Source organism: Pelodiscus sinensis, chromosome 5 (genome assembly GCF_052426305.1).
Source record: "Pelodiscus sinensis isolate ZL-2025 chromosome 5, ASM5242630v1, whole genome shotgun sequence".
NCBI classification, from domain to species: Eukaryota; Metazoa; Chordata; order Testudines; family Trionychidae; genus Pelodiscus; species Pelodiscus sinensis.
The window spans coordinates 70,028,562-70,041,397 of NC_143056.1; the positions used below are offsets into that span (position 1 = coordinate 70,028,562).

The 12,836-nt window shown below is 48.7% G+C and overlaps 1 protein-coding gene across 3 annotated transcripts in view; it reads right to left on the reverse strand.

Annotated features, from left to right (window-relative positions):
- Nucleotides 1–687: 687 nt before the first annotated feature.
- The window catches only part of PLEKHD1 (pleckstrin homology and coiled-coil domain containing D1), a 47,803-nt gene continuing 35,654 nt past the window's right edge, over nucleotides 688–12,836 (reverse strand). For all 3 annotated transcript variants that reach the window (XM_006130294.5, XM_075927338.2, XM_075927335.2), the window contains exons 9-13: nucleotides 11,208–11,386; nucleotides 9,631–9,763; nucleotides 8,028–8,172; nucleotides 3,830–3,979; nucleotides 688–3,279 (exon numbers count right to left, since the gene is read on the reverse strand). In XM_006130294.5, coding sequence (XP_006130356.2) covers nucleotides 3,119–3,279; nucleotides 3,830–3,979; nucleotides 8,028–8,172; nucleotides 9,631–9,763; nucleotides 11,208–11,386 — 768 coding nt within the window. In that variant the 3' untranslated portion in view covers nucleotides 688–3,118. The remainder of the gene's footprint in view (nucleotides 3,280–3,829; nucleotides 3,980–8,027; nucleotides 8,173–9,630; nucleotides 9,764–11,207; nucleotides 11,387–12,836) is intronic.

Sequence of the window (12,836 nt, forward strand, 5' to 3'; positions counted from 1 at the left end):
TCTGCGCTTAACCCAGGGTGGGGTACAGGACAGGTTTCAGGATATAAGCTCTGGGAAGGAGTTTGTGTGTAGGGGGAGTCATGTCTGGGGCAGGAGGAGGTTCAGGGCTGGGCCAAGGGTTCAGGAAGCAGACACTGGCTGGGCACCATTTAACTGAGATGGCTCCTGGGTGGTGAAGCAGTGGAGTTAAGGCAGGCTTACTCGTGCCCTGGCCCTGCACCATTCCTGTAAGCAGCTGGCATATACAGCAAGGGCTCCATGGCACCATGTGCTGCCCCTCATCTACAGGCATTGAGCCCACAGCTTCTACTGGCCATGGTTCCCCATTACTGATCAACGGGAGCTGCAGGAGTGGTATCTGCAGGCAAGGACAGTGTGTAGAGACACCCTGCCCTGTCTCTCTCGGGGGCTGCAGGGACATATGAGCCACTTCCAGGAGCAGCAATTACCACAGACAGGGATAATGACTCCAGCCACAATAGGCATTTTAGAACTCACACTCACTTCACTCTAGAAATTACTGAAGACTGCTAAAACGATTTGATTGATTTTTCATATGGGAGAAGTGATGATCAATACTGCAATTTCACATAAAGACTATACAAACATCCTCTTTAAAGATGCTATATTATTTCTTATGTAACTAGTGTGCTGTATCCTGAAAGTAGTAGCTCTGTATAACTGATATTGTGGATTTCAATATTTATTGCTGCCGAATGGCTGCAGAACAAAGGTGTCATGGTAACAAATCAAAAGCTGATTTTTTTCCTCACAGGGATCTGGATATGTCTTACATCATCAAGCGACAAAGAGTCTATAGTTGAAAATTAAACGGTGTTTTGGTCAGGAAGGTGCAAGGAAGAATAGACTCCAGCTTGCTCTCCCATAGCTGTATTGGCTCTGGCGGTGCTGAAACAATTTTTATATTGGCAGGCAGATGGTTGGGTGCTGAGAGCCATTGAACCAAACTGGACACTTTGTGTACAATAGAAGCCACTACAAGTCAGGGGGTGCTGTAGCCCTCCCCCCCCCAGCAACCAGAGTTCCAACCCCCATGATTGGCTTTGCAGAGCAAATAGGAGCTGAAAACACAAAAGGATCAAAACTGTTAAGGAGGCATTTTGACAAGGTCACCTATCTGATGATGCTATTTTATGCCTTTGATGTTGGACAGTGAAATCACTGGGCAGAGCCCATTGCCTGGCTGAAGGATGCCTGCCACTGCCTGCACAAACACATACAAGGAGGCAGGAACTCCATGACCTCTCCATACATTTTCTGCTTATTGCACAGGTGATCATTGTTTGGCCCTGCAGCGTGGGGAGAGTTCTGTGTAACATGCAAAACTACGCTTCGAGCTCAACGAGCACCATATTCAGTGAGACAGCACAAGGCTTGTTCTAGCCTCACTACTGCTGCCTACCTATTCATCACACTTCATAGACAGAAAAAGTGGCCTTCCAGAAAGAGCAAACGAGCAGGTACTTTAAAGCTAAGACCCTGGGCCTCTGTCTACCCAGCAGTGTTAGTTCGGAATAACTGATGTTATTCCAAAATAACATAGTCCACATCTACACTACAAGCAGTTATTTCAACATAATATCAAAATAATGTCGAGCTGGAGGGCTGCTTACTCTGACTCCTGTAGCCCTCATTGTACGAGGAGTAAGGGAAGTCAAAGGAAGAGTGCTTTTTCTCAGACTTCCTGCTGTGTAGACAGCACCAAAAGCCAAATTAAGCTATTTCAATTTAAGCCACGCAATTGCTGTAGCTCAAGTTGCATAGCTTACCTAGGCTTTAGCCTTGCTGTGTAGACATGTCCTCGGTGAGTCACTTAACTCTTCTGTGCCTCAGTTCCCCAATCTTTACAATGGGAATATTAATTATACCTACCACATAGAATCATAGAACACTAGAACTGAAAGGGACCTCAGGAGGTCACTGAGTCCATTCCCCAGCCCTCACGGCAGGACCAAGCACCATCTAGACCATCCCTGACAGGGGACTGTCTAACATGCTCTAAAATGTCACCAGTGATGGAGATTCCACAACCTCCCTAGGCAATTTATTCCAGTGTTTAACCACCCTGACAGTTAGGAACTTTTTCAACTAATGTCCAACCTAAACCTCCCTTGCTGCAATTTAAGCCCATTGCTTCTTGTCCTGTCCTCAGAGACCAAGTGATATTCAAATGCTAAGTACTATTATTACTGTATTCTGTGGGCCATGCTGGAAAGGGAAGGGAATGGAAAGCCCTGATCTATCCACCGGGCACCTCCATTGATAACACATATGCCTGGTGTCCATCCTGCGACAACCTGGACAGCTGTAGTGAGCTGGGTTTTTGGATGCTAATACAAACCAGTTTCTGAACTGAAACCTGGTAGATGGCTGAGCTGACAATGGCGGTGTTATTCTGGGCAATGAGGAAGCGAACGCTCCTCAGTCTGTGTGTTAATTAAGAGTGGTAGACTCTGTTGCTGAGTTCTCCTGACTCACCCAATCCCCTGATGTCTTGGGCATGGATGGCAATGGCAGGCACTTTCAGCCTCGCATATTACCTGCTTAAAGGTAGCTACATCAAGAGACTGTTCGGGGCTTGACGTCATTGCACGTGCTTCATTGGTATAGCTGCAGTGTCTAGGAAACATGATAAGGAATATCCCCCTTCACAGCACAGATCCCAAGGGAAGGATTGGAGCAGCAGAGAAAGAAGGTGAGACAGATCAATTGGACTGTTCCCCCTCCCAACTAGCTGGACATTGGCTAAGAAAGGGGTTTATGCACAATGCCTACATTTGGCAGCAAAGCTAGACTGTAAAGAAATGACCAGACATTCTCTAAGCTAAAAGTGTGCGATCCATGTTAACAGTGCCCGGGGTACTTTGGCAGAACACATCCGAATGGAAATGACTGAAGTAAAGCAAGGTGACTTGGGGGGATTGCAGGGAAAGAGACTGGCACTGCTCAGAAATGCAAGCTAAAAGCCACACCCCTGGAGGGGAGGGCAGTTGTTGCATGCATCCATCCTTTTCCCTCACAGGAACAAATCCCCCAGGGGGTTAACTTCTGATGAGCTGGAGATCTGAAGCCCCCTCATGATGGGAAGGATCAGGATTCACTTTTCATCCCCAGATGTAGATTTTTTTTGTGACATCATGATTTGATAGAGGGTTTCCCGAAAGTGCTGGTCCCGGCTCAGCCTCTTGGCTGCCTCCTTCAGCTCCTCAATGTTGTCATCTTCTGTCTGGGAGAAGATGGACGACTGGGACTGTTTCACTGAAACAACAACAGCAGTAAAACAGCTGAGCATTTCCATGCTGGAGACACCACTGACCCACCGCTGCCCAAGACCCAGATCAAACAGAGGACCAATGCAAAGCAGTTAGAGCCAAGTAGTGAAATCCCAATTACCCGGGGGAGAGCACTTGGATAAATCCAGCTTGCTCTCCTCTGAGAGGGTAAGAATGAGGGCAAGACATTCCCCTGCTTTACTGCTGCCAGTCTGCACAGGGAAGCCAGAAAGGGGCTTCCTGTGGATCAATCACTCAAAGCGACTCAGCGGCAGTCGTGCGCTGCCCCAGTGTGCACCCAGAGAGCCGATGGCACCGATGGGTTCCGCCACATTGCCAGGGATGCAAAAAGCCAGGGAATTCAGGTGGAGAATTGGTGCCTGATGTTCCTCTGCCTGCAGCTCCGGGGCGGGGGATGCTGCAGGGGCAAGAAGCCCCGAGCCCTTATGGAACATGTTCCTCAGCTCCACCACCAAACCTCCCACCTCTGCCCCCACTGCCCAGGGCATAGCAGGGGAACAGCCGCCATCACTTACAGTCATTCCATGAAGCGCTGGACCTCCTACGGTGAAGCCGGCAGCTCTTTATCCGGCGGGTGGCAGCCTTGTGGAGGTACACAGAGTTCTTCATGATCACAGGCATCTTGGCTTCCAGCTCAGCAGTCCGGATGCACTCCTCAAAGAACTCTGGGGGGAGGGGGAAAGAGGTCCCAAGTGGGGGAGGCACTTTGCATATTAACACAGGCCCCAGCGGGCCTGTCCCGCTTAGGCAGGCTAGATACCAGGTATATTGTCCTGCTCAGAACAGTCCTACACTGCCCATGGAGATGGACTAGATACTGGTACCTTGCATTTCTGTAGCACCACTCAGATCTGGTCTTGGAGCCCTTCATGCAAACCACCCCCCCACATAGCCAGGGGACAGTGCATAAAGCAGTTTGAAAATAAATGGGGCATCCATCCTAACCTAGTAGCATCAGCTTTGGTAAAACACCGCTTAAACCGTGTCCCTTGGTGACCCTGTGCACTTCAAGCAAACTTTTTCCAGGTCTGCACTCACTAGCAACCCCTGCCCTTACGCCCCACCTTTCACTCTAAGCACTGTCGGGCGGCAGCAACTTCTAGACTCAGTTGATCCGTGCTGGATTCAGATGGGTGAAATGAAGCCACAAAAGTCTATCACCAGTCCCACATCAGCCATCTACTCCCCCTCAGTTATTCTTACAGCTGCATAAGAATATTTCAGCATCACAGTCAATAGCCAGGAGCCAGCTAGCTCTTTGCTCGATAGTTAGGAGAAAGTCTGTCTTCACATGTCTCCAGAAATGTGACACTTTGAAGCACTACTAGACATGTCAGGTTCAGAGCCTGACATCAGCAAAGTAATGGAGTCAGATGGAAGGTGTGGCCACTAGTGCGCACAGCCATATTCCACAGCTCAGTGAAAGCAGAGAGCAGGACTGTGCCGCTGCATTACTTGTTTCTCAAACGCTCTGCAGCAATGGGGTTCCCCAAGTGGAAAAGAGCAAGTCCTGCAAATGTTCCCATATTTTTCCAAACAAGGAGAATGTGTAAGTCTCTCTCCTGATGAGCTGTGGAAAGGGAGGGATTAACAACAATGGCAATGTGGACACCTGCTAGGCAAACATTTCTGAGCAGTTCTGCTGGTGTATTTCTTTCCTGACCTACAGCATTTACTGCTGTCCCAGCCTCAGTCCCGCCCACCCAGTTCTGCCAATGCACCCATGTCCTGACCTGCCACATACCCTTCCGTTCCAGCCCTAGACTCAGTTTCCTCGGATATGCCAGAGCACCTCCTCTGCCCTCGCCAGCTACATCTTTGGCCATTCCAGCCCAGCACTCCTTCCCTATCCACACAAACATGCCTCAAGTCTCCCCTACAACTCCCCCGTGAGTCACAGACCCCCAGATATCTTTGCTAACACATCTTGATTCTGGTCTGAAAGAACAGGAGTGAGAAGGAGGTTGCAGGGCAGGCTTGAGGTATGGCCTATTGGCCCCTCACCTTTATAAGCCCTTAATTCACCTACACTCTTCTTTCAAGAGGAGACCCAGTAAAGCCTAGGGCATAAAATTAATTTTTTTGTGGGGGTGGGGGGGAGTTCTAGCCCCTGTGCAAAAAGTTACTCACCTTCTCTGTGCCAGAGTAAAGGTTTCTGTTCAGATAACTCAACACAAGGTAAAATTCTGTGCTGACAATGTAGATCGTGGACCTGATTTTCCATTTACTAAGGCCTGGTCTACACTACAAAGTTAGGATGACACAAGGCAGCTTATATTGACCTGGTTGTTTATGAATCTACACTCCAGTTGGCCTCCCACTGTCAACGGAGTAATACTGCCTACTTGAGCTATGTAGAGCCGTGGGCAATGTACTCCACTTGACACTGTGCAAGTAGAGACCCTGAGCTACTTATGTCAACGGTTAACTGTCCTCCAGCAGCTGACCCACAATGTCCCACACTGACCATGCTGGCCACTTTTGTGGACTTTGCTGATCAGCATTCCAGAGACCAGCAGTCCCCGTTTACTTTTGAAGCCCGGCAAATGTTTTAAATTCTTTTTCCAGTTTGGTGAGCACTGTAACAGTTCTCCATTGTTGTGTGCAACTGCCCAACTGACTATGCTGTCTCCACACTCTAGACACATTGCTGCCAAGTTTACTCTTTCATATAACACTGGCTATATCTACACAGCAGCGTTATTTCAGAATAACGTAATGCGCATCTACACAGCAAGCCCATTATTTCAAAATACATTTGAAATAACAGGCTTCTTACTGACTTCCGTAAACCTCATTTCATGAGGAGTAAGGGAAGTCGGGAGAAGAGTGCTCTATTTCAAAATAACCGCTGTGTAGACAGCGCCAAAAGTCGAAATAAGCTATTTCGACTTAACTATGCAATTAGTGTAGCTCAAGTTGCAGAGCTTATTTTGAGTTTAAGCCTTGCTGTGTAGATGTGCCCTCAATGACTATGGGTCACCAAATGAAATTAAGGTAGTAAGTTTAAAACAAACAAAAGGATGTATTTCTTAAAACCACACACAGTCAACTCCTTGTCAGAGGATGTTGTGAAGGCCAAGACTATTAACATGGTTCAAAAAAGGGCTAGATAAATTCATGGAGGACAGATTCATTGATGGCTATTAGCTGGAATGGGCAAGAATGGTGTCCCTAGTCTCTGTTTATTGGAATCTGGGAATGGGCGACACGAGATGGTTCACTTGATAGTTACCTGTTCTGTTCATTCCCTCTTGGGCACCTGGCATTGGCCACTGTCTACTGGGCTAGATGAACCTTTGGTCTGACCCATATGGCTCTTCTTATGCCTCGAGTAGATAGGAGATATTGGATCTCTTGGGCCTATGGGGAGAAGATGCTGTGCAGGCACAGATCCCAACCAGCCATAACAACATGGACATCTATGAGCAAATTGCTCAGGGGATGTAGGAGAACAGGTACTAAAGGGATCAATCAGCTGCAGTGCCCCCTATCAGCCAAGGAGCTGCAGCAGGCATCAGATCAGAAGGCCAGGCTGGCACAAAATCAACTGGGTGTGAAGCCACAGACCTGCAGTTTTTACAAAGAACTACATGGCATCCCCAGCAGAGAGCCCACCGCCATCCCCAACAGCACTGTGGATATGTCTGGGGAACCCAAGTCACAGGTCTCTGCCATGAACAGCAAGGGAGGAAGAGGAGGAGTATGGGAGACAGGTGGTGGGGGAGCCAGCTGTGCAGTGAGCCAGGGCCTGTTTCCGTCTCCAGTGCAGTTCAGCCAGCCCGTGTGCTGGAGCAATGCAGTGGAAAATCTTGCCCTTTGTTTTGCCGCTACTTTAGAATCTACTGGGGGTTCAGGTAAAATGGACGGAATGAAAATCACTTATATTCCTATGGTGCATCTCACATTCGGGATCCCAAAGGACTTTACACTCTCTCTACACAGGCCTACTTCATGCCCCCAGCACAAGTGAAGCCTGGCAGGTCTTTAACAGCTCACAGCAACACTATTCTACATTTTAGGCCAGGAAGTGAAGAATACTGCATCCAATGTGAGCTTCAAGGGATCTGAGGAAGGGATAGTTACCCAATGCTGAATCATCCAGGACCCTAGAGTCAATCCCCTTAGCTCTTGTTGAAAGCATGATTGGAACTTCCGTGATACACGCTCAGGCACTGGGCTTTCTGTCTCATCTCAAAGATTGTGCTTCCATCAGCACAACACCCCGTAATGCCAGACTGAGACACTGATTCGATACGGAGTCCCACACTGAGCACCAACCAAACTGTGATGGCAGCAACCTGACTGCTCCTTCGGCGGCTGCTGTCCAAACACAAAAGGACCAGAGGAAGGACTGTAGGGTGGTGGAATCACAGGCCTGAGATGCTGAGTTCCATTCAGTTTTGTTCCCTGATCTGCTGCAGGTTTCCTGTATGACCTAGGACAAGTGACTTTCTCTCTCTATGCCTTGGTTTTTAAATCTGCAAAACGAGGAAGAGGAAGAATAACATTGTCCTTCCTCGCACGAGTGTAAGGCTTACCCAGGCTTGCAAAGTGCACGGGGCAGGTGCTGTCAGAGTGCAAACTTTTTGAGAGCTCACTGCACACCACCTTGCTTAGCCTTCAATGTCTGGGGACACAGGGCTTAGTGAACATGGTCACTTCCCTGAAGTGTATTCACCAGCAGAGTGGGTTGGAACACGGATGACTTACTTTTCAAATTGCTGACATCGGTTTTCATTTTCTCCTCCTTCTCTTGGTTGCGATCCAGAGAATTTAAGCCTTGCTCCAAGCTCTGTAGCGCTTCCTCAGCCTCCCTCAGTCTTTTCTCCAGATCCATACGCACCTTCATCTCAGCCTGAGGATAGAAGGAAATCAGCCACTCCGAGAAACCATTCAACACAGCAGTAATACTGCTGCTGATGCAGGAGTTATAAGGAATTCTAAGCTGAGAGTGGTATTGGATATGAAGAGATAAGGACAGGGAGAGCCAGTGTAGATAGAAACCATGTAAGCTGTTCGTTAGCTCCTCAAATTGAACCCCTCCTTGAGAATCAGCAGTGTTTGGGTAACACTCTGTTACCAACTTTCTCATTTCACAGCTGCCCTCACCACTGTAGGTTCTGCTTGGAATCAGAGGTATTTCAGGTTCATAAGAAAGGTGGGTTGAGCAGGTATTGATAGTGGAACAAAAACAAGAAATATATGAAACAAAAAACAGGACTGTGTAGCACTTTAAAGACTAACAAGATGGTTTAATAGGTGATGAGCTTTCGTGGGCCAGACCCACTTCCTTTGATCTGAGGAAGTGGGTCTGGCCCACAAAAGCTCATCACCTATTAAACCATCTTGTTAGTCTTTAAAGTGCTACACAGTCCTGTTTTTTGTTTCAGCTGCACCAGACTAACACGGTTACATTTCTACCACTAAGAAATATACAGAATCTCATGGAGGGAAAAAACCCTGTCCTTGAGACATTTCTAGCTAAATATTACTGACTCAAAGGTAAAAAACATTCAGACTGAACCACACATGAGAAGAGAGGTGGAAATCCATTTTCTTTTGCCCTTTGGCTAAAATCAGACACTCTATCAGGGGAGTGTATCCTGCTTTTCTGAGTGGAAGTGTGTAGTGATCTAACAGACAAAAGGTTCTCAATGTGCAACATGTAAGTCCACTTATTGATGTGAGTTTGACATGGGACAGCCAAGACTCTTCATAGGAATAATTTGGTGCAGACTGCAGCCCAGTCATGTCAGCAGGTGAGGTCCTATAAGCCTCACTGATCCCATTCAGCTCTGGTATTGATCTGTAAATACCTACAACATGTGGGTCTTGGCTGGTTGAGGACCCTATCTCTCTATGCAGCACTATGACAGCTGAGAACATCTGGAGTGTCCAGGAATCCCTAGATAAGAACATTTGGTTGAAGCGGCAGGCCAATCTCTCAGAGGATGACCCTACTCAGTGGACTTTATCTGGGTGCCCCATCAGAGCCTAAACCTGTTGATCTAAAGATGTAGTAAAAGTCTCCACTCTATCCACTCATGCTTTTTTGCCTCTAAAGCAGAATGGCTGATCATGGAGATTTGGTGGTTCTCCAGAGACTGAGTTGGGTTAACAGTGTTCCTAAAGCATTTATCTGACCAAGTGCAGGCCCCAAAGCTTTCCCAATTCCCATCTCAGGCCTCCAAAGAAAAACTACAACATACTTTAAGGTCCCTGAAGAAGTCTCCAGCTGCAGCAGAGAGGGGAGGAGGAGAGAGGCTGCTGGCTCCAAAGCCAGGGTGGATTGAGCAAGCAATGTGCTCAGTACCTTGAGGTCTCTCTCTGTCTGCTGTTTCTCTGCAGTCAGCTCTGAGAGTGAGTTCTGCAGCGCCTGCGACTGAGAAGAGTAGAATTCCCGCTCCTCCTCCAAGGCTCGGGAGCGCTCCTCATTCTCCTTCATCCTGCCACACAGCACAACAAAGAAGCATTAAAAGAGGCCCCTCCCTGGCCATGGTAACTCTCAGAAAGCAAAGCAAAGCAAAGCAAAGCAGGCCTTGGCTGGAAGCTGCTTTGATGAGTCAGAAAGACCAGAGCTGCTCTTGCAAGTCCAGTTGGCCTCAGTTTTAGTTGCACATATTCACTGGGGGCAGTTCCCCTGGCACTTTCTCTCCATTTTTGAAACAGGTCACTGTAATGATCCTGGAGTGGCAGCGTGTGGGAGGGAGGGTGAAGTTCTCTATCCACAGAACAAGTCCATCAGCAGCATGTGATCCAGGCCTATTGTTGGGCTAATGTGCCTCATTCCTGACCAGAAAGCAGCACGGAGTCAGAAAAGAATTCATCTTCCATGGCCCATTCAACCCTTGGCCTCTCTGCTCAGACTGTCAAGTGTCTGCCAGATGAACACAGGGAGTTAGAAAGGCCAAGTAGCTCATTTCACATTGGCATCCAGACAGCACAGCCACAGATGGTCACACTGACCAGAATGAATTTGAATCTGCCTGGCAATCGGCACCATCTGTCCTCCTCCTCAGCCCACATCTGTGAGGGGAAAGGATGGGAGATCTAACAACTCTGTGGAAGGCTGCTGGCCACCAGAAAATTAGCCTGTGTTCATGAAAACGGAGAAAATGCTTTAAAAATGTTGACAGTTCTAAGTCTGGGATGGTATTTTAGTGTCGCTGTGACGGGGCGAGCAGGCCCCGCACTGCAGGGCTGGGAGTAGCCCAGGCCCAGCTGGCTGAGAGGGCCCCACCCTTCCAGCCCTGCTGGTCATGCTCCCAGCAAAGCCAGTATATAAAGGAAGAGGGAGTGCGGCAAGGGAGGGGGCAGCCTGAGAGTAGGAGGGCCCAGGCTGCAGCCCCAGTGTTCCTGCTGCAGCTGGAGCCCGAGCCAGACTGGTAGGAAGCAGCCCAGGGCAAGGACTTGCAAACCCTGCTCGGTGTGTATCGGCTGGATCCCCCACCGAGCAGGCAGGAGTAGGAACCCCTGACTACAGGGCCCTGGGCTGGGACCCAGTGGAGAGGAGGGCCCGGGTCCCCCTACCATCCCCTTTCCGCAACCGGGGCAAACACACCGGTTGAGAGAGGCTTTGGCCAGAGCTAGGCCGCAGGTACCATATTTGCCCTGATCGAAGGGCCAGGACTTGTTGCCCTGAGAGAGGGGCCGAGACTTTCGGGGACTTTGGGATATTGTAGATGCCCAGGGAAAAGGGTCCGGAGGGAGACACGGGCCCGGAGAAGGGGGCCGCAAACCCCGTCTGGGGCGTAACCCCTGACAGTCGCCTCTTTACCATGACCTTCCTGCCGAGTAATGGTAGCTCCCTCCCAATACCACATTTTCTCTGCAAGGAGTAACACTACGTCCTTCCTCCTCTGGGACTCTACGCTACTTTCCCCATCTTACCTTCTCTCTGCCAAGACTTTCTCCTCCAGCAGCTGGTGCATCTTCTCCTCAATCTGCTGCAGGTTGCTGTGCAGACCCCCGCTGGGGTTTGGCTGCTTGCTAGCATTGGCCAGGGGCTGAAGCTGGCTCTCATTCTCCTCCAGCATCTCCAGAGTTCTCTGCTTTTCCTCTGAGAGCTCCTTGGGACAGAGGAGGAACAAAGCACATCATTACTAGCCAGGCCATCGATGATCTGACATTGGTGTTCCTGTGGCTAGGCATCTTCCTAGATGGCTCTTTATTGCCGCTCTTTTCCTCCACCTACTTAAACCTTGGATCCCCCTTTCCTCCTGCAATCCTGGGAGCAATCGCCTCCTTTGTCTTCTCTCTTTATGTAGACAGATGGGCCATCATCTGGGACTTCTCTATAGGAATCTGCCAATGCTGGCACAAGGTCAATCAGCAGAGGGTGCTCTAGGAAAGGGGAACTTTGCTTCCTCCTTTCACCTCTAATACTGTACAATCTCACGGCTCTTCCTCCTCTTCCTTTCAGGCCTCTCTGCACCCCTGCTTCCCCTATGTACCAGAGAGGTCTCCCTTTGCCTGCTGATGAATCCCTATGGTGCTATCAGCTACAGGGGGAGGACACATGATGTAGTTTTCCTCTGTCCTGCTCAACCCACTGACTGGCCAGGACAGAACCATTCCTTCCTTGACACTGTCACTCTCAAATGCTGTCATACCAGGACCTGCAACAATGGAAGAACAGACTAGGATAGGCATAATGAGTGACCTGAACCATGGCCCGATGCTCAAACCCTCCTTTGAAGCTGTGATGCAAGGAGAGGTGCTAGCCAGCACTTGGTAACTAAAGGGTTAAACTACTGGTAGCTAAGGGGGTTGGCAGGGTGCCAGGAGAACCAATGGGATACAGTGCTGAAATCTGAATTGAGGTGACCTGCCTGCTCTCTTTGTGTGAGTGTTCTAAGTTAGCTAGAGGAAGTAAGATGAAGTAATCAAATGGAATTACCATGCCTACCAGAAATGCTGGGCATGGGAATGGACTGGGCCTTGAATTACAGATCAGCACAGATCGTGAGTAGCTAGAGAAATGTATGTTCAGTTGCTATCAGGGTATTTTTCTTTATTTTGCTCTTTGGTTAAACTTCTCTGTGTGAAATCCATGTGCCTCTCTCCCCCATTCACCGTACCTACGTTGCAGCCTGAAGAGACTGTTTCTTTGAGTTTTGATCAGTTCTTTTCTTAGTTGCTTTGTAACACTAGCAAGCAAGTAGGCTTTTTCAAGTATATCTTTTTGTTTTATTAATAAAATCACCTTTTTAAAGGTGATGATTTGATTCTTGTGCCCTGGAAGGTGACGGGTCTGTGTGTATGCTTGCCTGGGCTGAGAGGTCAGCTACTAGAGACTACAGGGCTTTTTTTCTTTTTCAAGCTCTCTTGTGGTAAAAGAGCTTGGGGTGCTCTTCTGGAAAAAGTTCAAGTGAGTCTTCCTGGGTTTTAAAAGAAGGAGTTGAACACTTGATGGTGGCAGCCTATCTCCCAATATCAGTGAATCTGTGACTCTGGGGAGTTTTTGTAAGCAGAAGCCTATAAAAGCAAGGTATTTTTAAGGTCTCTTGTGGGCCCCCA